Source organism: Cinclus cinclus, chromosome Z, assembly GCF_963662255.1.
Source record: "Cinclus cinclus chromosome Z, bCinCin1.1, whole genome shotgun sequence".
Taxonomy (NCBI): Eukaryota; Metazoa; Chordata; class Aves; order Passeriformes; family Cinclidae; genus Cinclus; species Cinclus cinclus.
Genome location: NC_085084.1, coordinates 76282328 through 76302975, shown reverse-complemented (window position 1 = coordinate 76302975; position 20648 = coordinate 76282328). Strand labels below are relative to the sequence as shown.

The 20648-nt window shown below is 54.9% G+C and overlaps 2 protein-coding genes across 9 annotated transcripts in view; both read right to left on the bottom strand.

Moving 5' to 3' along the window:
• Nucleotides 1–82: 82 nt before the first annotated feature.
• Nucleotides 83–7541, bottom strand: STOML2 (stomatin like 2). Its single transcript, XM_062512917.1, has 10 exons — nucleotides 7446–7541; nucleotides 5556–5708; nucleotides 5184–5283; nucleotides 4156–4214; nucleotides 3801–3902; nucleotides 3049–3183; nucleotides 1775–1919; nucleotides 1370–1449; nucleotides 1024–1152; nucleotides 83–340 (listed from the first exon to the last, which is right to left on the bottom strand). Exons 1-10 carry the CDS (start codon nucleotides 7494–7496, stop codon nucleotides 209–211), a joined length of 1086 nt encoding a protein of 361 aa, XP_062368901.1. The 5' UTR covers nucleotides 7497–7541; the 3' UTR covers nucleotides 83–208.
• Nucleotides 7542–7682: 141 nt separating this feature from the next.
• The window catches only part of ATOSB (atos homolog B), a 38570-nt gene continuing 25604 nt past the window's right edge, over nucleotides 7683–20648 (bottom strand). For 6 of the 8 annotated variants that reach the window (XM_062512972.1, XM_062512973.1, XM_062512970.1 and 3 more), the window contains 9 exons: nucleotides 17206–17298; nucleotides 16449–16650; nucleotides 13542–14820; nucleotides 11888–11946; nucleotides 11478–11574; nucleotides 10901–11059; nucleotides 10444–10512; nucleotides 9805–10010; nucleotides 7683–9506 (listed from right to left, as the gene is read on the bottom strand). In XM_062512972.1, coding sequence (XP_062368956.1) covers nucleotides 9353–9506; nucleotides 9805–10010; nucleotides 10444–10512; nucleotides 10901–11059; nucleotides 11478–11574; nucleotides 11888–11946; nucleotides 13542–14654 — 1857 coding nt within the window. In that variant the 5' untranslated portion in view covers nucleotides 14655–14820; nucleotides 16449–16650; nucleotides 17206–17298 and the 3' untranslated portion in view covers nucleotides 7683–9352. Of the gene's footprint in view, nucleotides 9507–9804; nucleotides 10011–10443; nucleotides 10513–10900; nucleotides 11060–11477; nucleotides 11575–11887; nucleotides 11947–13541; nucleotides 14821–15325; nucleotides 15488–16448; nucleotides 16651–16848; nucleotides 17047–17205; nucleotides 17299–20648 lie in introns of all 8 variants that reach the window. The other 2 variants (XM_062512971.1, XM_062512967.1) reach the window with 2 other exon arrangements.

Sequence of the window (20648 nt, the reverse complement as noted above, 5' to 3'; positions counted from 1 at the left end):
GCCTGTTGAAGATGGATGGTTCCCCTTAGGCATCAAATGCTGGGGTCAGGCACCCAAGAATGAGGAATGTGCTGCAGCAGCACTGTTACCATTTATTACATGATTTAAATCCAATACAAAATAGGGACTAAGGAAACAAGAGCGACTGCCTGCAGCAGAAGGACTGCTGGCAGGCCTCAGAAGAGGGTATGGGGTCCTTCCAGCCCTGTTAGCTGGAGCTGCCCTGTTCTGCCTTCAGCATCTCTGTGGCAGGAGAGTGGGAGTCCTCGTGGGCTGGGGGCATCTCATCTTGGGTCTTCACAGCTTGTGGCTTGGTCAGTGTGGTGTAGATCCCCAGGGCCTGGAGGGAACAAGACAGTCAAAGGGAGGGAAGGAGAGGAGAGGACCAGGCCCCAGCATGTGGGCTCTCTTCACCTCCCCAGATTAAGACTCACTTGGGTGAGAGCAAAAAATGGCTTGGGTTGGAAGGGACCTTAAAATCCTCTTTTTCTAACTCCTCACCATAGGCAGGGACACCCTGCACTGGACCAGGATGCTCAGAGCCCCATTCAACCTGATCTTGAACACTTCCCAGGATAGGGCATCCACACCTTCTCTGCACAACCTGTTCCACCCTCACAGGGAAGAATTTCTTTCTAAAAGCCAATCTCAACCTACTCATTCAGTTTAAAGCCATTCCTCCTCATCTTATCATTACATGCCTGTGTAAAGTATCTCTCCATTTTCCTTGTAAGCCCTTTTTAGGTAGTGGAAAGTGCTACAGAGCCATCTCTTCCTCAGGCTGAACAATCCAAATTCCCTCAACCTTTCCCCACTGGACAGGTGCTCCATCCCTCTCATCATCTTTGTGTCCCTCCTCTGGGCTCGCTCTGGTTCCTCTTGTGCAGGGACCCCAGCTCTGGATGCAGTGCTCCAGGTGGGTCTCACCAGAGCAGAGCAGAGGGCCAGAATCCCCTCCCTGCCTATGGGGCTCTGGATGCAGCCCAGGACACTGACACAGGGTTACACTGGGGTTACACTGACCTGTGCGACCATGTTGGTGACATCGCCAGTGTTGGCGGGCAGCAGAACAGTGTTGGAGTCTTTGGCAATCTTGGAGAAAGCATTCACATACTGCTCTGCCACAGACAGGGAGGCAGCAGCATTGCCGTGCTGGGGACAGAGGGACAAGTCATGTGCTACCAACAGCTCATACCTGCTTGCATCCCCAGCCCACCCCAATCCAGCAAAGATCCTCACTCCCTGCTGCTGCTAAAGGTATCAGGGAGTGTCCAGGAGAAAGCCAGGTGCCAACCTGCTCGTAGTTTCACCTTCCCCAGTGCCCCCAGCAGCACCAAAGCAGTGGCTGCTTCATGTAGCCATTGCTCACCTGCTGTGCCAGAGCAGCTGCCAGGACCTGAATTGCCTCTGCCTTGGCCCTGGCCTTGACCAGCATGGCATTAGCTTCTCCTGCAATGAACCACAGCAGGGTGCACATCAGAATCATGACAAAGCACTTGCAAGGACTGAATCCCGACCATTTCAGGGAGCGAATCAAGACAATTTCATGCATGAATGGCTGTCTCTTCCCCAACAGCAACACTATCACACACCTCCTGCTGCCAGGAGGCTGGGGTGGAGCAGCAACATCAACTGGAGCTCAGCCTGAGGCCCCAGCAGGGAAGGATCAGAATGACTGGGGAAGCAAGGCTCACAGTGATGCAGTCTCTCCCCCGCAGCAACATCCCTCAGACCAGAGGGCTACAGAACCCCACGTTTTAGCCCCAGGCACTACCAGCAGCTTTGTTGATTTGTTCGGCCTTTTCAGCTTCTGACGCCAAGATCTGGGCCTGTTTCTGGCCCTCAGCCACATTGATAGCTGACTCCCTCGTCCCCTCTGACTCCAGCACTGTTGCCCGCTTCCGTCGCTCTGCCTCCACCTGCAAACACAGGTCAGACACCAGCCTGCCATGCCTGTGCTGGAGAAATCCTATCTATGGGGCAAGGACACACTCCTCTGTTCTGCTGGGGGAAGCATGGCTTAGCAAAGCATGAAAGTACAGCCACAGAACATGTGTGGTCTCAGTGAGAGCTGGTTCTGCTCCTCATGCCACACAGCCCTTCCCAGCCCTGCTCCCAACTAAGTGGACAGTTGACTCCCCCTCCTCCTCATCCAGCCCAGATATCTGGCATCCAGCTTTTCTCAAGGGGAGCTCTTTAGCTCTGAGATTTGCTTCCCCACAACGCCCAGTAGGGATTTTAAAGGGAGCTGGCAGGGCTTGTATACTGCAGGCAGGGGCCAACACCACAAAAATTATTTGGAGTTACTTATTCAGAAGCTGTATGTCTACAGCCAAAATGCCCTCCCAAGGTAAGGGGTGGGTATTGCCAGGTCTGGGCAAGTAACAATAATGAACCATAGCCCGTATCAGCAGTAGTGTTGCCAGCAGGACCAGGGAAGTGATTATCCCCTTGTACTCAGCACTGGTGAGGCCACGCTTTGAGTCCTGTGTCCAGTTCTAAGCACCTCAGTTCAAGCGGGACACTGAGGTACTAGAGCATCCAAAGAAGAGCAGTGAAGCTGAAGACTTGGAGCACAAGTCTGATGAGGAGCCCCTGAGAGAGCTGGGGTTGTTTAGTCTGGACAAGAGGAGACAAGGTCTCAGGAGGAGACCTTATTACTCTCTACAACTTACAACTACCTGAAAGGAGTCACGCAGGGGTTGGCCTCTGCTCCCAGGTAGTCAGCAACAGGATGACTGGGAACAGTTTTAAGTAACACCAGGGGAGGTTTAGGTTGGACATTAGGAAGAATTTATTCACAGAAAGGGTGATTAGACATTGGAATGGGTTACCAGAGAGGTGGTAGACACTGTTGATAGAGGTCTTTTAGCAAAGACTGGACATGGCACTTGGTGCCACAGTCTGGTTTACAAGGTAGTGGTTGGTCATAGGCTGGACTTGATGATCTGAAGTATTTTCCAACCTTTTTGATTCTGTGATTCTGTAATGCAATGTGGAAGAGAAGGCTTCCCTCTTGTTCCAAACCTGTCTCCCAGAGAGCCTCACCTGCATCTGCATGGATTCCTTCACACGTGGGGGCACGTGGATGTCCTTGATCTCGTAGCGCAGACACCGGATGCCCCAGCAGTCTGAAGCCTGGTTGATGGCATCCACAATGCTGGCATTGAGGGACTCCCGCTCCTGGGAGGCACAAAAGAAATGGCAGAGAGCAGAGAAGAGGGGCTTAGCATGATAGAGGCTGTCAGGAGGGAAATAGACACCGTCCTCACAGGCAAAGCCTGCCAGATAAAAAACACCTCCACCAGGTGTCAGGCAGGACCAGGTGCTTCCTGCAGCTCTTCAAGGGGTCACCATATCCTAGGGAGGGCAGTGCCCCACACTGGAACTGCTGGGATACAACATCTGGATACATGAGAATGCCAGCAACTCTGGTTTCTTCCCAGCAAATGCAGTACAAGGATTACACTACCCCATGAACCCAGACAGGGATATTCACCCCTGGGGCTCCGCAGAGTCACTGACTCAAGAAAAGCCGCTGGACCAGCTGGGTCTGGGCACATGCCACCCATCACCCCATTCAAATAACCCAGGGCAGGGCAAAAAATAGCTCCTATTAAAAAAAAAACAACCAAAACAAGACACATGTCCAAGGATTCACCTATAGGTCAACTAAAACAGAAGCCATAAGCCCTTTAAGCAAAGAGCGTTTTGCTGTGAAGCACATCAGCCTGGCCATGCAGGCTATCCTGGGATTTTGGGACACACTGTCAGCTCTGTGATCCACCTGCCCAGCTCACCCGGAAGACTCTGTCGAGGGAAAGTTTGCCAAGTTCAGATCTCATAGTGGTCTGGGCCAGCTGGGTCACTGCGTACTCAGGATCTTCCACCCCATAGCTGGCCTGAAGAGCAGAAGCACAAAACAGAGTGGATAAGGATGCCAAGAGGGACCCTGAACGAGGCAGGAGAGACAAACAGTGCTAAAGCAAGAAATTTGCCAGACACCCCTGCTGAAAACGTGGAGTCTGGAGCCTTGGGAGGAGCCAAAGTGTCCAGCCCACCTGTCAGTCAGGACACAGAGGCTGGAGCACACATTCTAGGGAGCAGGGAGTGAGCAGAGCCAGGAGAGAGGTGCCCAAGGGGTAGGGATGCTACCTTGTAGGGATCCATAACCCGCAAGTAGAGCACACCATCGATCTGCAGAGTGACGTTATCTGTCAGCAGAGAACAGACCGTGTTTACTGAAGCAGCACAAACAAAACATGGAAACCCATTCTTCCATAGCACAGCTGAGCAGGCTCATCCTTTTTCACCATGACATAGCAGCGTGGCACAGAAGAGGATTGGCTGAAAAAGATCTTCTTATCTAAAGACTTTGTAAAAAGGACCTTCTGTTCCCTGAACAACACTGTGATGTTTTAATATACAACAGGTCTTGATTTTTCAGATAGAAGCATTTCACACTATAGCTCTTGTAAAAGAAGATTTAAGGAGGAAAAAAACAAAACAAACCACTTAAAACTGTCCATTAACTTTACATCCATTAACCTGTTCTAAGATGTTTTAGTACAGAAACAGAAACTTCTTTTGTGGTTCAATAAAGAAAATCACCTAAAAAAATTATTTCTGGCCAGGTGCATTCAACTCAGCAAGAAGGGGCAGCTGCAGCCCAGAGAGAGCAGTTGGAATTTCCTGGGGTGCCCCCACTCACAGCAACAGCCTTCCAGTACCTAAAGCGAGCTGGAGAGGGACTTTTTTCATGGACATGGAATGATGGAACAAGGGGAAATGGCCTTAAGCTGGTGGAGAACAAGCTTAGATTAAATGTTAGGAAGAAGTTCTTTATTGTGAGGGTGGTGATGCACCAAGTAAGTTGCCCAGAGAAGCTGCAGATGCCCCATCCCTCAAAGCATTGAAGGCCAGGCTGGACAGGGCTTTGAGCAACCTAGCCTAGTGGAATGTGTCCCCTGCCCATGGTGGGGGGGGGTGGAACGAGATTAACTTTTTAAGGTCCTTTCTAACCCAAATTATTCAGTGATTGTGTGATTTTATGGCCAAGCCTGGGTACCAAGGGACAGGGCTCAGTGCAGGAGCTTGGGACAATTCCACTCATCCTCACATGTCCCTTGCTCACCCCAGATGCAGCAGAAGGGAATGGGCAGGACACGGAAGTTGTTCCTCACCCAGTGTAACAGCTGACTGCTCTGGGACATTAATGACGATTTCTTTGAGACTCTGGACGTAACGAATCCGATCCAGGAGAGGGATGAGGAAGTTCAAGCCCTGGGAAAAGGGTGGGATCAGATGGCTGATAGACTAGAGTCATGCAAACAAAGCCCACGCCACACACTGAAAACACATTTTACACACAAGAAATTTCAGTTACCCAGTGCTTTTCACACCCCACCAAGGAAAATTAGTCTCCAGGCAGCCAGAAGGATTTCAGCTGGGGAAACTAAGCCCACCACCCCTCTTGGATCCTTGTGCAAAGGACGCGCCTCACTACAGCTTTAGGAACCTGCTGAATCCAGAAGGGGAGAAAAGCTGCTCCTTACAGGCTCAAGGATTCGGTGGAACTTGCCCATCCTCTCCACCACCCATGCCTCCTGCTGCGGCACAAAGAGCACCCCGATGTTCATGGGCAGCCCGGAGTTCCAGCGGCATGGAGCTGGGGCCAGCCGTGCCACATGCTTCAGCTGCTGGGAGTGCTGGGGGGAGGAGATGGAACAGGGTTGACACCAGCTGCTGGCACCTCAGAGCCCAGCTCCACACCTGTTACTCCATCCGGGCTCAGGACCAGGAGACCAAGGCAGGAAACAATGCACCCAACGAGCCCATGCTGTAAGGGTGTTCCCACAGGAATGAGGCCTGGGCGCCAGGGACAGTCTTCTCCACTGGTGCAGAGGGGCTCACTCCCAAGCCAGAGCTTTCTGCACATCTCCACTCCTCTCACATTCACCCTGGAGTGGGGAATAAAGCCTCCCTGCCACTGTAAGGGCAGTGAAGGTGTGTGCATATGGCTCCCTTCTGCCCCACTTAGCTCTTATAACCTGCTCAGGCCCATTCCCCCCAGTCTTCTCCCTCACCTCAGTCACATGCCACCTCTTTGCAACAACCTGTCCCTCCCCAAGTCTGGCTGCCTCCAGGGCTTTCCACAAAGAGCATGTCTGGGCATTCCCCCACCCTCCTCCCAATAGACTCTCACTCACACCTCAACCTCCCTCATCCAACTCCCTTCCCTCAACCTCCCTACACCTCAACCCAGCTCACACCTCCACAGCCCTACACATTAATTTCTCCTGCAACAACCCAGCCCCACCTCACTACTCCCCATGTTCAGACACTGCCCACTGGCCTCCCCATACCCATTCATCCACAGCCTTTTTTGCAATGCCCCCGCTGTACCCTAGTCCCTGCCCAGCTCACTATGACCACCCCAGCATTTCCCCAGACCCCCAACACCCCACCCCAAGCCCCTTCTCTCTCAGTCCCCCTCATGTCCCCACTTGTCCTCTGCACCCCTCCTCCTCTGCCCAGCTCCTCCCCATGCACTATGTTCCCCAAATCCTCAACACCATCACCCCACTGAACCCCCACATCCTTAGTTACTGCCTCACTCATTTGCCCTCTGCACCACTGCCGTCTCCCTCCTTACTCTCTATTCCTGTCCATTCCCCTGTCCATACCCCAGCTCTTCCCAGCCCCAAACACACCCCCACTGACCACCTTCCTCAGCTTCTCTATACCTTTTCACCATTCTTCACCTCAATCCCTGCTCGGCTCTCCCCAAACCCCCAGTACTACCCCCACTACCCCTGTTCAATCCCCCACACCCGTCTGTCCACAGCACACCGCACCCCTTTTCCCACCCCTGCCCAGCTCTCGCCCGCCAGCCCTTTACTGGACCCAAACTCCACGGCACCCACTCCCTCTCAGTCCCCCCGTACCCATTCATCATTTCCCCCAGCCGTGTCCCCGTAGCCCTATTCCTGGCCAGCTCCTCACCACCACTCCAGCACTTTCCCGGAGCCCCAACACCACAGACCGGATAGGAGACAGATAGGAGACCCCATCTCCTCAATCCCCCGACACCCATTTGTCCACAGCCGTGGACAAAAGTAACTCCCCGCCCCGTAATTCATCCCTGCCCAATTCCCCCTCACCTCCTCCTCGGACCCGCGAAACCACCACCCCACTAAACCCCATCTTCGACCCCCTATGCTCCTCCGTCCTCAGCGTCCCCCCAACAACGCTTTATCTCATCCCTGCCCAGATCCTCCCCGTAACACTTCCCAGACCCCCCAACACCACCCCCCTCATTTCAGTGCCCCCAGCCCAGACCCATTCTCCCGGCCCCTCCAGTACCCGCTACCCGGACCTTCCCCACGTGGGCACCCACCGAGTTCTCCCCGCTCCCTCCTCACCCGCCCTCATATTCCCCGCACCTGCAGCAGCCCGAGGCCGGGCCAGGCCCGCATCCCCGCCCGCGACAGCATCGCCCCCTTCGCCCGGCCCGCTCGGCCCCGCCACTCCCGCACTCCCGGAAGGCCCCTGAGCCGCGCCGCTTCCGGGTGCGCCGCCCGGATCGGTCCCTCCGCCTCCTCCGGCCGCGGTCCCCGGTTCCGCCCGCCCGCGCTTGAGACCCCCTCCCGAGGGCGGCAGCCCCGGTCTCGTTCTGGAGTTCCAAATGGACGTTTATTAAATTAGAAACGAACAGGGAAAGTACCAGCACGGCCTTCAGGAGCCCGCAGGGCCACGGCCGGAAGGGTAGCCCCTGTGATCTGGGGGCGAGGGGGACTCCGGTATCATGGCGGCCCCCGAGGGCAAGGGAGGTGGGGGGTTCAGAACCCTGTCTGGGGAAGGGTTCAGATCCACGGTTTTGGGGGTTTAAGGGGAGCAACTCCCGGTGTGAGGGGGGTTCAAAGCCTCCGTGTGGGGGGCTCAGCTCCCAGAGTATAGGGGCAGGGTCTGGCTTCCTCACCCCAGTGGAGCAAGGTCAGAGCCCCTCGGCTGCCCCCGGACAGGGCAGAGCAGGACCTTATCTCCACACCGCCCCAGTCCTGGCCCATCCCCACACTGAGCCCCCACACTCGGGTCTCAGCCCCAGGGCTGGAAGGTGATAGGGTCAGGCCTGTCCCCCTCTTGTTCCCTCTGTCAGAGGCTGAGGATCCCCACAGCCCAGGCTGGCAGTGGGAACCTCGCTGAGACCCTCAGAGAGCAGAGAGGCGATATAGACAGGGTATGTGTAAGCTCGTTTTATCTGTAGCCCTGCTCCTCTGGCTGCCCCAGTGTGGATTCTCCCAGTCCTGCCTCTGAAGATCCAGCCCAGCTCCCAGAGTTCAATGTCCTCTGTTGCTTCCCCACTTTCCAGGAACTAAGCTGGGGCTGCTGACCATCCTCCAGCCCCTGATCATGCTGCCAGCAGACCCCTGCCCAAAGCTGTCCCCTGCATGGGATTCACCCCATACCTGCAGACTGTGCAAGGTTCCTTTTTTCTTTTTGGCAATCTTCTCAGACACACAGCTCACGTGCTCTGGAGGCTCTTGCCCAGAGGGCTATCCCCATATTCTTGCAAAGAGCCCCAGGTCCCCATCCACGTGGCAGCTGTGTCTCTTACCTTTAGGAACCTGGCAGTGGCCACTTCCTTGACAGCCATAGGTGTCTTGATTTCTGGCTTGCCCTAAAAGACTTGCAGGCCTCCCCAAACTACTTGGAGTTGGCCTGGCCCTGCAAAGCTGATGCCAGTGAGGCTTAGCCTGTCACAGGGCTTTTAACACACCCCTGACCTGGGAGCTGCACCCTGTGTGAGCACTAGGTCATTCTTCCTACCATGGACTGAGGAATCCTTGGCCCTAGTCATCCTCATAGTCCCCACAGCCCTGCCCAAACAGGGGCAGCCTGGTGCAGGCAGGGCTGGGGGGAAGGACAAGCACAGCACCTCTGATCCTCTGCGTGAGCCTCCTCTGTGCTCTCAGCAACAATAAATACCAATAAATACAAACTCTTCTACACTTTCTGCTCCTAGACCCAGGACCAGTGTGGGTGGTCTTACAGCTCCAGTCCAACTCTTCACACCCACCCAGCTCAGCCACAGCCAAGTCTCCAAGGTGGGAACAGTGCCAGCAGAAGGCTTGGGCATGTCCCTGGAGTGCCAGGGCTGCTCTTCAGCCCCTGCCCCACTTGGTGAAGCGCCCTGGGAACCCAGCCCTGCTGCAGAGCGTGGTGTCTGTGCTGGTCAGGAGGGTGGGTGATATCTCTAAGCAGTGCTTGCTGGCCCTTTACTCATTTCTTCCCAGAGTGCTGGGCTGGAGGCTCAGGGCCAGTGGCCCGGGGGGGTGGGGGGTGAAGAAGGTCAGGCCCGGGGTGAATAGCAGGGGTTCCGTGGCATCTCTGTGAAGGATTTCAGTTCGTAGGGGATCCCCGAATCCACCTCGATCGACTTGCGGGAGAAAAGCAGCCGAATGTCATCATGAAGGTAGATCTTCCCCGACTTGGAGCTGTGAAACCTGTGTGGAGATGAGCAGGGCACAGGGACCTCAGGCTTTCCAGGCAAGGGCAGGGCATCCTCAGTGAGGGCACAACCCCCTTGACTACTTTGGACCCTGGTCAAGATGGCCAGCCTCTGGTTGCCTTCAGAGGGACAGAGATAGCTACCCTTGGGCAAGGTGGCAGCTCCAACCTCTCCAGAGGAGCATCTGTTCCCTGCTCCTCAGTCCCTCCTCCTGTCTTGCAGGCTTGGGACACGTTGGAGAGGAGTGCAGGGGTGACCTTGAGGCAGGTGCCCATCCCCCCAGCATGCTTTACCTTAGATGCATCAGGTAGCAGAGGACCCTACGGGGTGGGCTGGTGCCCAGTGGGTCACTGGGGGCCACTGTGGACCCCTCCTCCTCCCCCACAGGCACCAGGAAGATGCGATGGCGTAGGAAGGTCATGTGATTGGCCGGCATGTCCTGGAAGTCGTATGTCACCAAGAACATCTTCACCACAGTCTTGTTGGGGTTAAATAAGGTCTGGGGGCAGAGGGGTAGGGGGTGAGACTGGGAAGGATGCAGGGCAGAGATGGGGCATCTGGGAGCAGAAGCTGCTGGACCAAGGATCCAGAAAGCCCCGTACCAGTCCTAGAGGGCTTAGCCTGAGTCTGACTGTCATAGGTCAGTCATTTCCACCCACCTTCACACCTGTGTTTCTCTTCTATCTCATCCCATTCCCACTGCACATACACACTTTCCTGCCAAAACCCTCACCCAGTTCCTTCCGTGATTTTCCCATCACCTTGTCTCCCTGATAGTACCCTAGTTACCTTGTGCTCCCCTCTGCAGGGGACACCCCTTCCAGCTGCTGCCCTGCCTAAAACTTCATGGTGCATACCCCCCACAAGCAGGGCAACCAGAACCCAGCTAACACTATCCATAAAGTGCTACTGAAGGCCAGGGAATGACTCACCACTTGGATGGTTCCAGCTTTGGGGACACTGTAACCCTTCTTTCCCAAGGCCTCCAAGTCAATCACTCCCTGGGGTAAAATAAACAATATGTGAGAGAAGGAGAAAGCTGAGGGAGAGCCCAGCTGGGAACCAGCATGGGCCTGAGACTCCCTCACTGGGAACACCTGGCACAAATCAGCAAGAGGACCCCCAGCTCAGCCCCACTCCAAACCAGAAGCAGAAACAGGCAGTGACAAGAGAGGTGATGACAATGACAACCATGAAGCAGCAGGGCCTGTGTATGTTCCCTCTTCTTTCCCTTTTGGCTTTTTTGGGTTAAAGGCTGCTCCTGGCACAGGCAGCCATATCCATAAGCAGGTGATTGCTTGAGCCACCCTCCACTACCCCAGGGTAGTCGAAGGGACTACCCCAGGGTGCCAGGACACAGCCTCCCACAGCTCCCCCACATCCATGTACCAGGAAAGGTGAGGGTGCGCTGTGTTCAGAGATGTCGAAGTAGGTGACGTCGACAGGCAGGGTGACATGCTGAGGACAGTAGGAACCACTGGCACCGATCTCTGCTGTGAAACCCTCGATCCTCCCTGATGGTGCAAAGCGCCCCTTCAGGATGGACTCCTGAGAGGGGAGGGAAATGTTAGGGAATCTCAAACACCAAGCCTACCCCTGCCTCAATGCTCCAGGTGAAGTCATCCCCATCTTAACTGCACCCAAGTGACTGCTTGCCCTCATGTGCTCCGAGACCTCAGTGTGAGACAGACCAGCCCTGAGCTGCTGGGATAACACCAACCATCTAACAGGGAGAAGCAGCAAGAGTGCCTCAGCTCAGCCTCAAGGCACCTATTTCAGCAGGTTCCACCCAAGGATCTGCTGGCTGAGCCATGCTGCTTGTGGGTAGTGGCTGTGTGGTGGCCACTGCATACCAGGCCTTTTGGGGACAATCAGCCCAGCCCCACACACATCAGGTTCAGCCTCTCACACTCATTGCTAGCCCTGCGTGGAGCCCCTGGGACCCATTTCCCCCAAGCACCATTACCTCAAAGTTGCCCAGCAGAGCATGGCTGACAGTGGTGGTGGCCCAGGGTGCTGTGGGAGACCTGGTGCCTCTCCGGAGACTGGTCCGGAGGTGTCGCCTTGGAGTGAGGAGAGAAGATTGGGGTTCACTAACTGAAGAGCACACAGCCCTGGATTATTCACATCCTTGGAAATGTGGATCACTCTCCAAGCCCCCCTGTACCTTTGCTAGAGGTTGAATACACTTTCCTACATCCCAGGAAAAGAAGAAACCCCTCCCCAAGTCTGTGGTCTTGTGGAAGGGAGATACCTGGGCCAGTGCAGGAAAGAGGACACAACCCAACCTGAACCTCCCATGGGGCTGCAGGATGCTGAGGTGGGCAGGTACCCTGAGCCCCCATGCCCATCCCACAGGGCTGCCAGGACACTCACGATTTGAGGCGCAACCCACTCTTCAGCCTCCTCCCAACCGCAGTGCAATCTGAAGAGCTCTGGAGGGACATGAAATGGAGAACCACATTAGGGCAGCAACCAGGGCCTGTGCACCCCGGGAGGTGCCATCGCCTCTTGCCCCGCCCCATATTCCCATGAGGGTCCCAGCAGTTGGAACTGGGTCCTGTCCCTGGGGCAGCCATCAGTGGCCTCTGGAGGGGTGACCACAAGGGCAGCACAAGGACTGTGGTGTCTGGTGGGAACATGGGGCTGCCCAAACCCCAAAGTGGTTCTGCTGAGAATGATGGTGTTGGTACCCAAGGGTACAACACACTGTTCCCTCTTTACAAAGCAGGTCTCAGGAGCAGCCCTAGTGACAGGACACCTGTTGACAGACCCATGCAATGACACCTCCTTGCACCTCCCAGGGACTGGTGACACCTACAAGGATACTCCCTGACAAGCCTTGGAAAAGTTCCGTCCCCTGGTGATTCATGCAAAGCCCTCAGCAGTGCCACCAGGCAGAAGGATGTGTTGCCCATCCCTACCCACAGCTAGGATCCTAAAGCTATGGGGTGGGGGGGTTAAAGCCACAGTCACACTGCAGCTTCCTTTTAAAGATGTCCCTTTTTCAGGGCCTTTCCCTTCTGGAAGCCACACAAAGGGAAGCACAACACAAAGGGATGATGGAACTGGCTGGCATGACTGGGCGGGAAAACCCAGGGAAGCTGCTGGAGGGCTTCACTCTGCAAAGACAGTGCTGGGGGCAGTTGGGCTGGGGGACAGTCACAAAAAAGGCAGGGACAGAGCTGTGTGCCATGGATGGTGTGCCCCAGTTCCAAGCAGCAAGAAGCCAGGGTACCTCTGACATCAGTTCCTGTGGGTCCCCACACCATGGGATGCCCCAGAGAAAAAGAAGAAGGCACCAGGTCTGGCTTGAGCCTGCCGCAGCTTCAGCTGGCAGGACAGGGTGAGGGCAGGGGGCTGATAAGAAGGGCAGGGTAAGAAAGAAGGAATTGGAGACAGCTCCTGAGCTGCTAAGGGGGTTGCAAACCTCATGGGTCTGCCCCATTGCTGAGAATTGTGGCACCCTGGGGACATGCCACAGGCACCTCAAAATGGCAGAAAAGCCAGTGGTGCATATGCACACAGCACTGGGCTCCTTGGTCAAGGCATGTCCAGTCCCACTGCCTGCCACCAGACACTTGCTCTAATGGCATCACAGCCAGGAATTCGAGCCACCCCACACATCTGCCGTCCTCCTCATCAGGCAGGCAGAGGTCAGCTGTTCTTCCCAAGCTTGCTGGCATATATATCAAGGCTTAACACGAAGCCATCAGACACCAAATATGGCTTCATGACGTGTCCAGCTCTCACTGCCATGGGGAGGTTGTCTCCTGTCCAATCAAAGTTCTCCAGGAGAAAAAGCTGGTTGCATGCAGAGGATCCAGTGACTACAACATATCAAGAACTGTTTAAAACAGACCATGTGTGCCAGGGCTGACTGTCAGCTGCTGCCTTGCTCACACCAATGCTGCAGCTCAGGGACAGGATAGGGCATGGTGCCACAGTGGAACACACTGCCCACAAGCACAGTCCTGAGCTCTGGGCATCCCCAGGCCATTCCCTGCTTCCCCCCATGAGCAATGCTCACCTTGGCTGCAGGAAGCAGGTGATTCCAGAATGGAGCTCCCTTGGCATCAGTGCTGCGGCAGGCTGTGGGCACAGGATGGCATGGCAGGACCCTCTTCTTCCTTGCTGGCGGGGACAGGCTCTCATCCTCGGAGCAGGAGTCAGCCATAACCTCACCAGCAGGCAGCAACTTCCTTTTGGCTGGGCAGGTGCTGCTGAGCTGGCTGCTCCCACAGGGTGTCATCTCCTGGGAGCTCAGGCTGGTGGGCTCGGGGCTGAGCGCTGTCTGCAAAACTGGGGACTCCCTGCACCCATTGGCCACTGCTGGCCCTTCTGCTTCTCCACTAGCCCTGCTGGTGTGAGCTGGGCTGCTCCCTGGCTTCTCTCTCTTCCCACCAGGGTCCAACTGGGTTGTTTGTGCAATACTGTGCAATTCAAGGTGAAGTACATTGTGGCCACTTGCCAGCTCCCCATTCTCTCCATAGTCTATGGGCTGATCCCCTGATGAGACAGGGTAACTGTCTCTCATGTGCAAAGTACTGCAAGCAATGTGCCGGGGCCAGGAGGAGGAGGAAAAAGAGGAAGAGGAGGAGGAGGAGGAAGAGGAGGAAGAGGAGGAAGAAATATCCTGTGACTTGTTTTCTCTGCTGGCTTTGGGGCTGTGGCTAGGGCTGCCCTCACAGCGGTGCTCCACCACCCGCAGCCCACTGTGGGAGAAGTGCTGGGCAGAACCGCAAAGGGAGAGCTCCTCCACCAGCAGACCATCCTCAAAGGTATCATCATCATCCAAGGAAGGCTGCCCAGGGCCCCCATCCGCCCCCCTGTCACCCCAGTGAGTTCGTTTGGGATCTCGCCCCCCTTCTGAAGTTCGCTGCTCGGGGTATCCCCTCTTGACAGCTGGTCGGGTGCCTGCCCGCTGCTCCGTGCTCTCAGAGGAGCTGGAGAGATGAGAGAAGATGGACACCTGGTAAACCTTCTGGCGCTTGATCTCTGTCTCATTGTAGCCCATGAGGATGCTGCGGTGGGTGCAGCACTGTGAGGAAGGCTCCAAGGGTGTCTCCCCTCTGGGCTGGGACCGGCTGGGGTCTGTGCTCCGCTCCGGGGGCAGAGACGTCTCTGTGTGGATGTGCCGCATGGAGCCTCACTTGCTGGGACTCCGAGCAGAGCCCATGCAGCAGCGGGAGTGGGACTGTAAAGTGCCACAGATGAGGGTGCAAAGGGCAGGGGGTGGGAGCCAGGCAGTCTCTCACTCAGGATTTCTGTGTGAGCACTCTACTATGAGCTGCTCTTCAGCACAGCATCTGGAAAAAAGAGAGCAGAAAGATGAGGATCAGCCCAGGATCCCCATCCCCATTCAGGCTTCTGGCTGCAAGGGACCCACTGGGACATGGCTCCTCACACAGCCCACTTGAACCTCCTTCTCAGGACAGGAAGAAGAGCAAGGCTGGTGTGGCTTTCTGGGAAACCCTGAGGCATCACCCACCTGCAGGTTCAGCACTTCTTTCCTGGCTCGGGTAAGGAAAGAAGTCTCCAGACAGGCAGGAGACTCCTGTGGACAAGTCTAGACAGGTGGGGAGGAAAAGGCCTGTCCTCTGTCAGGGACATGCTTGTGCTATTGTGGAGCACAGGAGTCAGGCAGGTCAGACCAGTCCCAGGGGCTCAGGCCTGTAATCACCCCTTTGGGCAACTGCAGCAAGATCTCCCAGTGCTAGCCAAGACAACCTGTCCCAGCCACGTGCAGTGCATGAGGCAGTTTGGTAACAGCCCCATGGCAGGGACAGGAACCCAGCCTAACATCTCTGTTACCTCTGCCAGCTTGGACCAGACATCTCCAGCACTTTAATCAGCAGCTGGGAGGTACCAGGGTCACCATCCACCCACTCCTGCCAGCTCCAAGGGCCTGCCCCTCTCTGTGCAGTATGGTGCCTCACTTTCGATCTTCAGTCCAGTTTGAGAGCTGTGAGAATCCTGTCCACACATTGGCTTGTTTCAGGCATGAAAAAATACTGTAATAGCTGCAGAAGCTGAGGAGATGCAGAAAAAGTCACCAGGAGACTGAGGACAAACTGCCCATGCATGGCAGCTCTGCCTTTTGCCTGTCTTTACAGCTATGCCTGGTCTTGTGGAGCAAGGGCTTAAGGGCAAGTGAACCATAGGGAAATCTGCTCTCCAAGTGGATCGAGGCTATGTGGAGAGGTAGCCTGCACATGCTATTTTGACCCTGCTCCAATGTGGATGGGAAAATAGCAGGCCAAGGTGCTTGAGACCAGGAAGTCCACTTAAAAGGAATGATAAAAGGTACAACCATGCACCAGGATATGTTGAGGACTGACTGGAAAGCAGCACAACAGAAAAAGCCCTGGGGGTCCTGGTGGGTGCCATATTGACCATGAGCCAGCAATGTGCCTTTGCAGCAAAGAAAAACAATAATGCACCAGGCACAGCATTAACAGCATGAGCTAAGCAATTAACATCAATGAGCATGAGCTCAATTAACATTGATCTAACTGGTCCCCCCTCTCTGTTCAGTGCTGGTGAGGCCACAGCTGAGAGAGTGCAAAAAAAGGGACCCTAAAAACATTAAGGGAATAGAGCATCTGTCCTATGAGGAAAAGCTGTCAGAGCTGGGACTATTCAGCCTAGAGAAGAGAAGGCTCAATGAGATCTTATCTAGATATATAGATAAGAGGCTCCCTCTGAATATCAGGGAACACCATTTTGTTTTACCACAACTGAGCATTATAACCAGTTACTGAAAGAGATTGTGGATTCTTCATCCTTGGAGATATCCAGAAATCATCAATACAAATTGATGGGCAATAGCTTTAGGAGGGGCTGGTCCAGATAACCTCCAGATGTCCTTGCCAACCTCAACCCCTCTGTGTAGGCCCCAACAAGGCAGCCCATCCTGGCTGCCTGCCACACTTACCCCTCTGCAGCAGGACCCTGCTTTGCTCTGGATTAACCTCCTTGCTCTGCAGCGGGCGATTGTTGGCACAATTAGCTGAAGACACCTGCCAGTCAGGCACCCCCCAGAAGCGGCGTGGCTGCCGTGGAATGGCTCCCACCATCACGGTGTGCCTCCAAACCTCTGCAACGTCCTCTCCAGCTCTTCAGTGTCCACAGTGGCTCTGACGGGAGGGAAGGAAAGGGGGAAAGGCAGGGCTAGGATGACTCGGGTGCTTCCTGTCTGCAGGGTCACACAGGCAGGGAAGGCAGCATTTAGGCTCAGTCATTCCCAACCTCCCAAATCAAAGCCTCAGGCAGTGAGGCACCTTGCTTTCCATTTAAACCACAAATATTTTAAGCTAACTTGTGAACTCTCATACCTGGCTTGATTTTACATCCCTTTTGCATGCCATCCTGTATGAAACCCTGTGCATAGGAACAGATTTCTCTTTCTTTCTGGCGACCATTTCATGCCTTGCTTTCCAAGACACTGCAGCAACCTCTGGGCCTCCAGCTAGCTCCTGGTCTCATGTTCACCTCCGCCCCCTTCCACCCACAGCACAGGACACTTTCTGGCCCTACAGATAAGGAGAAGAGCTTGGAATTGTTTTCTTCCAATAAGAGACGCCTGTCAGGGAAGTCAGAAACAAGGACCCTGAGAGCCCTGAGCCATTATGGCCCCCCACTAGTTTTCCCCAGCACAAAGACAGCAATCCTTTCACATGCACAATACTCACCTGTTCAAATGTGCTCTTGATGCACAACAGAGATTTGCAGATGCAACACAGCTCCCCTGTGGTCAAAATCCATGGGCACTGCAGCTTTGATGCCTAGAAGAGGGAATGGAGAAGAGTCAGCTGAAACAGCAGCCTATGGGCACCTCCACCCTCAGCACATCTGTGGCAAAGGCAGCTCATGGGCTTCATCAGCCCAGGCAGCTCCAGCTAAAGCCTATCCCTGATGATCATGCCCTCCCCCCCACCTCACGCATCCCTCAAGTAGGGGCTCACTGCAGCACCCATCCAGTGGGAAGTCACTGTCTGGGCACCCAAGCCAGCAGTGCGTACTGCTCTGATGGCTGGAAACAGCAGGGCGAGGCAGATGAACAAAACCCCCAAACGGATGCTCAGAGGCAGCAACACTGAAGTGCAATCCCCTTCTGGCATCCTGGTCTGGCAAATTCTGCATCCCTGCAACTTGCACATGGGAAGCCAGCATCAGCTGTGCTCACTGCCTGACCTCACCTGCCCCAGAAAACAGGCTGTTCTTTCACTACATTTCCAATAAGATTTGTAATTACAGGCTGTCACGACCAGCTGTCCTTTTGAGCTGGACAGCCCAAAAGCCACCACCACTGCTGGGGAAGAGCACTGCCAGCCCTTCCCCAGCCAGAACAGGACCCGGTGAGATTCAATACAACTGCACCCAAGGAGCACTTGCAGCAAGGCAAATCAGTGATGCAGCACAGCAAACCTGGGTCCAAAACCTCAACAAAAGCTTTTTTGTAAAAACCAGCTCCTGCTGGCACCCCATGAGGCCTGCACCAAAGCAGATAGGAAAGCAAGTCAATACCCTCAGTTGTGGGTGGATGCTGAAGTGGTAACATGCTGTGTTCTGCCTGCCTGGAAGGTTGCTGTTTCCCTTCTCCCTCCCTGATGGAGACTTGTACCATGACCTGTGTGGCACTGTCAACCACTGGGAAGCAAAATCAGCAGCCAACAGCAAGAATCAGCCTGGTGCAGTGAAGAAAGAATGTGTCCATGCCAGAACAAAGAAAGTTCACCTGCGTCCTTTCATTCTCTTCCCCACGTCCCTCTGAAGTCACAGCCATTTTCTCCCCAGCAGCAGCTGCCTTTCAGGAGAATGGATGGATAAGGACAGGCTGACCTGCTAGCTCCACAAATCCATGCCAGCTTAGTTCTCAACACCAGCCATCAGGTACTGCCAGCAGCAGCCACTACAACACATGGCTAGAACAAGGGGCTGCACCACCTTTTGCCAAGCCCAGATACTGGTGCTTGAAGCATCATGCTGGAAAAGGCCCAGCCCCATGGCAGGGACAGAAAGTATCACTCAAAGTCTCTCCAAGTATACCCTAAAATCTCCTTGAACATCCTCCTGGAGGAATGCCCATCAGCCTGGGATGGGCAACCGCTTGGGCACAGCTCTGCTTCTTACCCTCTTTGAGATGTAAGGGGCTGTATCCCAGGGAGGTTCTTCTGGCAGTGCCAAGTGCCTCGAAGGGCAGTTCCTCCCTGCTGAGAGCCCATCCAGCTCACAGAAGAGCTCAGCCTCTGACAGCACCAAGAGAGCCCACCCCCTCCCCACCGAGCAGAACAGCAACCCTGTGACCACAGCCTCCTACACTCCAAGCACCTGGTCACCTCTGCCTTCTCCTGTCCTTGAGCCAGGCACTGCCAGAGCCCTAATTCTGGTCACATGGATAGGACAGAGCCAGGCCCAGGGCTTCACCAGCTCAGCTGAGGAGCATAGGTACCATCCCTGTGGACACAGCACATGGGGCTCCATGTGTCCACACCAAGGGTTTGGCTCCTCCTAAGCCCACCTGATGCTGATTATTATTTTTTTTTTACAGTATTTCAGTCCATGCTTGTGCTCTAATATAGGACTCAGAGAGCTTTGCCTCTTGAGAGAAGCCAAGCCAGAGCTCTTCCACTCTCCTCCCTGCTCCCTCATTGCACAGAAAACAGGCAAGTCCCTGTGCTTTTGCAAGACCTCCCAGCACCTGGATCTGGAGCTATGCCAGGCACAGCTTTCTTCTATTTCTTTGCCTGGGTAAGGGCACCACGCTTCAACACCCAAGAAATACCCAGTGCCAAATGACCTGCAGAGAGGGAGCGTGTCCCAGGCACTGGGGCAGAAATGCTGTGTTCCTTGGGGACACCGGGCCACCAGAGCCTGACGCAGAAAAACACAGACAGGCCTGATGGGGTTGGATCAGGGACTTGGCTTACCTGATGGTTACATTCCTATTAGCACATCCAGGGGGAAACAAGGATTAACAGATCATGGTCTCAGTCTGGAGGTGACAGAGCAGGATGGCAAGTGAGGACGGGACCCTGGCTGGGCAATAAAGCAGCAATGCACATGCTGGGCTGCAGCCTGCAAAAGGATCTGTTGCTCTTGGAGCTGTACTCTGCCAGCCAGAGAGGAAGAGCATGGAGCAGGGAGGTTGTCTGTCATGAGGCAAGGCCCTTGGGAGCCTGGCAGGGCTGGTAGCACAGCTCCAGTGCAAGGAAGAGAGCAAGAATGGCTTCCCAGAGCAACACTGCCAGCCAGTCAAAAGGGACACATGGCCACTGGATAAGAGGCTTTGACCTGGGCATTGCTTCCTGGGATAGAGCACCAGCCTCGTTGGCAAGGCCAATAGGGATCCTTGCACAATTTGGACCACAAAAAATCCCAAACCAACCCCTAAGTGGCTTTCACTGACTTCTCTCCTGCTTCCTCTCCTGGGAAGAGCTATGGAGGAGACACTGGTGGCCTCACTGGGGGTGAAACATGAACCACACAGCCAGGAAGGAGAAGGACCATCATTAGAAGAGGACAAATAATCATCCTCAGAACAAGCAAAGTACAAGGCAAGAGAAGAGGCAACAGAAACTGCTGGAAACACATTGGAGAATAAATCACAACTCTATTGGTTCTATCTGAACCCAAGGAGAAGGAAGGAAATCTAAGCAGTGTGAGCACAAACCCAGGAGCTCCCTGGCACAGGCTAAGAGCACAGCTCGTGAAGTGCCAGCAGGCAGAAAGTTTCTGTCACAACCCTGAAGGATGGCAGCACTAACAGCAATGCTGCCACTAGAGAAGGGCTCCTGCACAGTCTGACAGATCAGGCATCTCACCATCAGGAGAGAGACAGACACATGAGGCTGGGGACTACCTCCAGCATGGTAGCAGATGTGGCAATCCCAGGGAGAAGCTGACTAGGGAGATGTTGGAGGAGCAAACTGTACTTGAAAGGAAAATTGACCACTTGCCATGGCTCTGGCACTATCCTGGAATTCAGTTTGGGGAGGAAGGAGCTGACACTTGGTGGAAACAAGAGGGAGAAAGAAGGAGAAGGGAGGAGAGTGGATACAGAGGGAGGGAGCTTCCTTGCCCCACTGCAAGGGCAAGTACTGCTTCCGAGGGTCCTCAGGAGGCCTCCTGCCAT

Coding starts and splice junctions, on each gene's coding strand:
- STOML2 (XM_062512917.1), bottom strand. CDS start 7,496: ATGCTGTCGCGGGCGGGGATGCGGGCCTGGCCCGGCCTCGGGCTGCTG. Junction 3,184..3,800: donor CCCTCGACAGAGTCTTCCGG/GTGAGCTGGGCA, acceptor TGTGCCTCCCAG/GAGCGGGAGTCCCTCAATGC. Junction 1,153..1,369: donor CAGCTGCTCTGGCACAGCAG/GTGAGCAATGGC, acceptor CTCTGTCCCCAG/CACGGCAATGCTGCTGCCTC.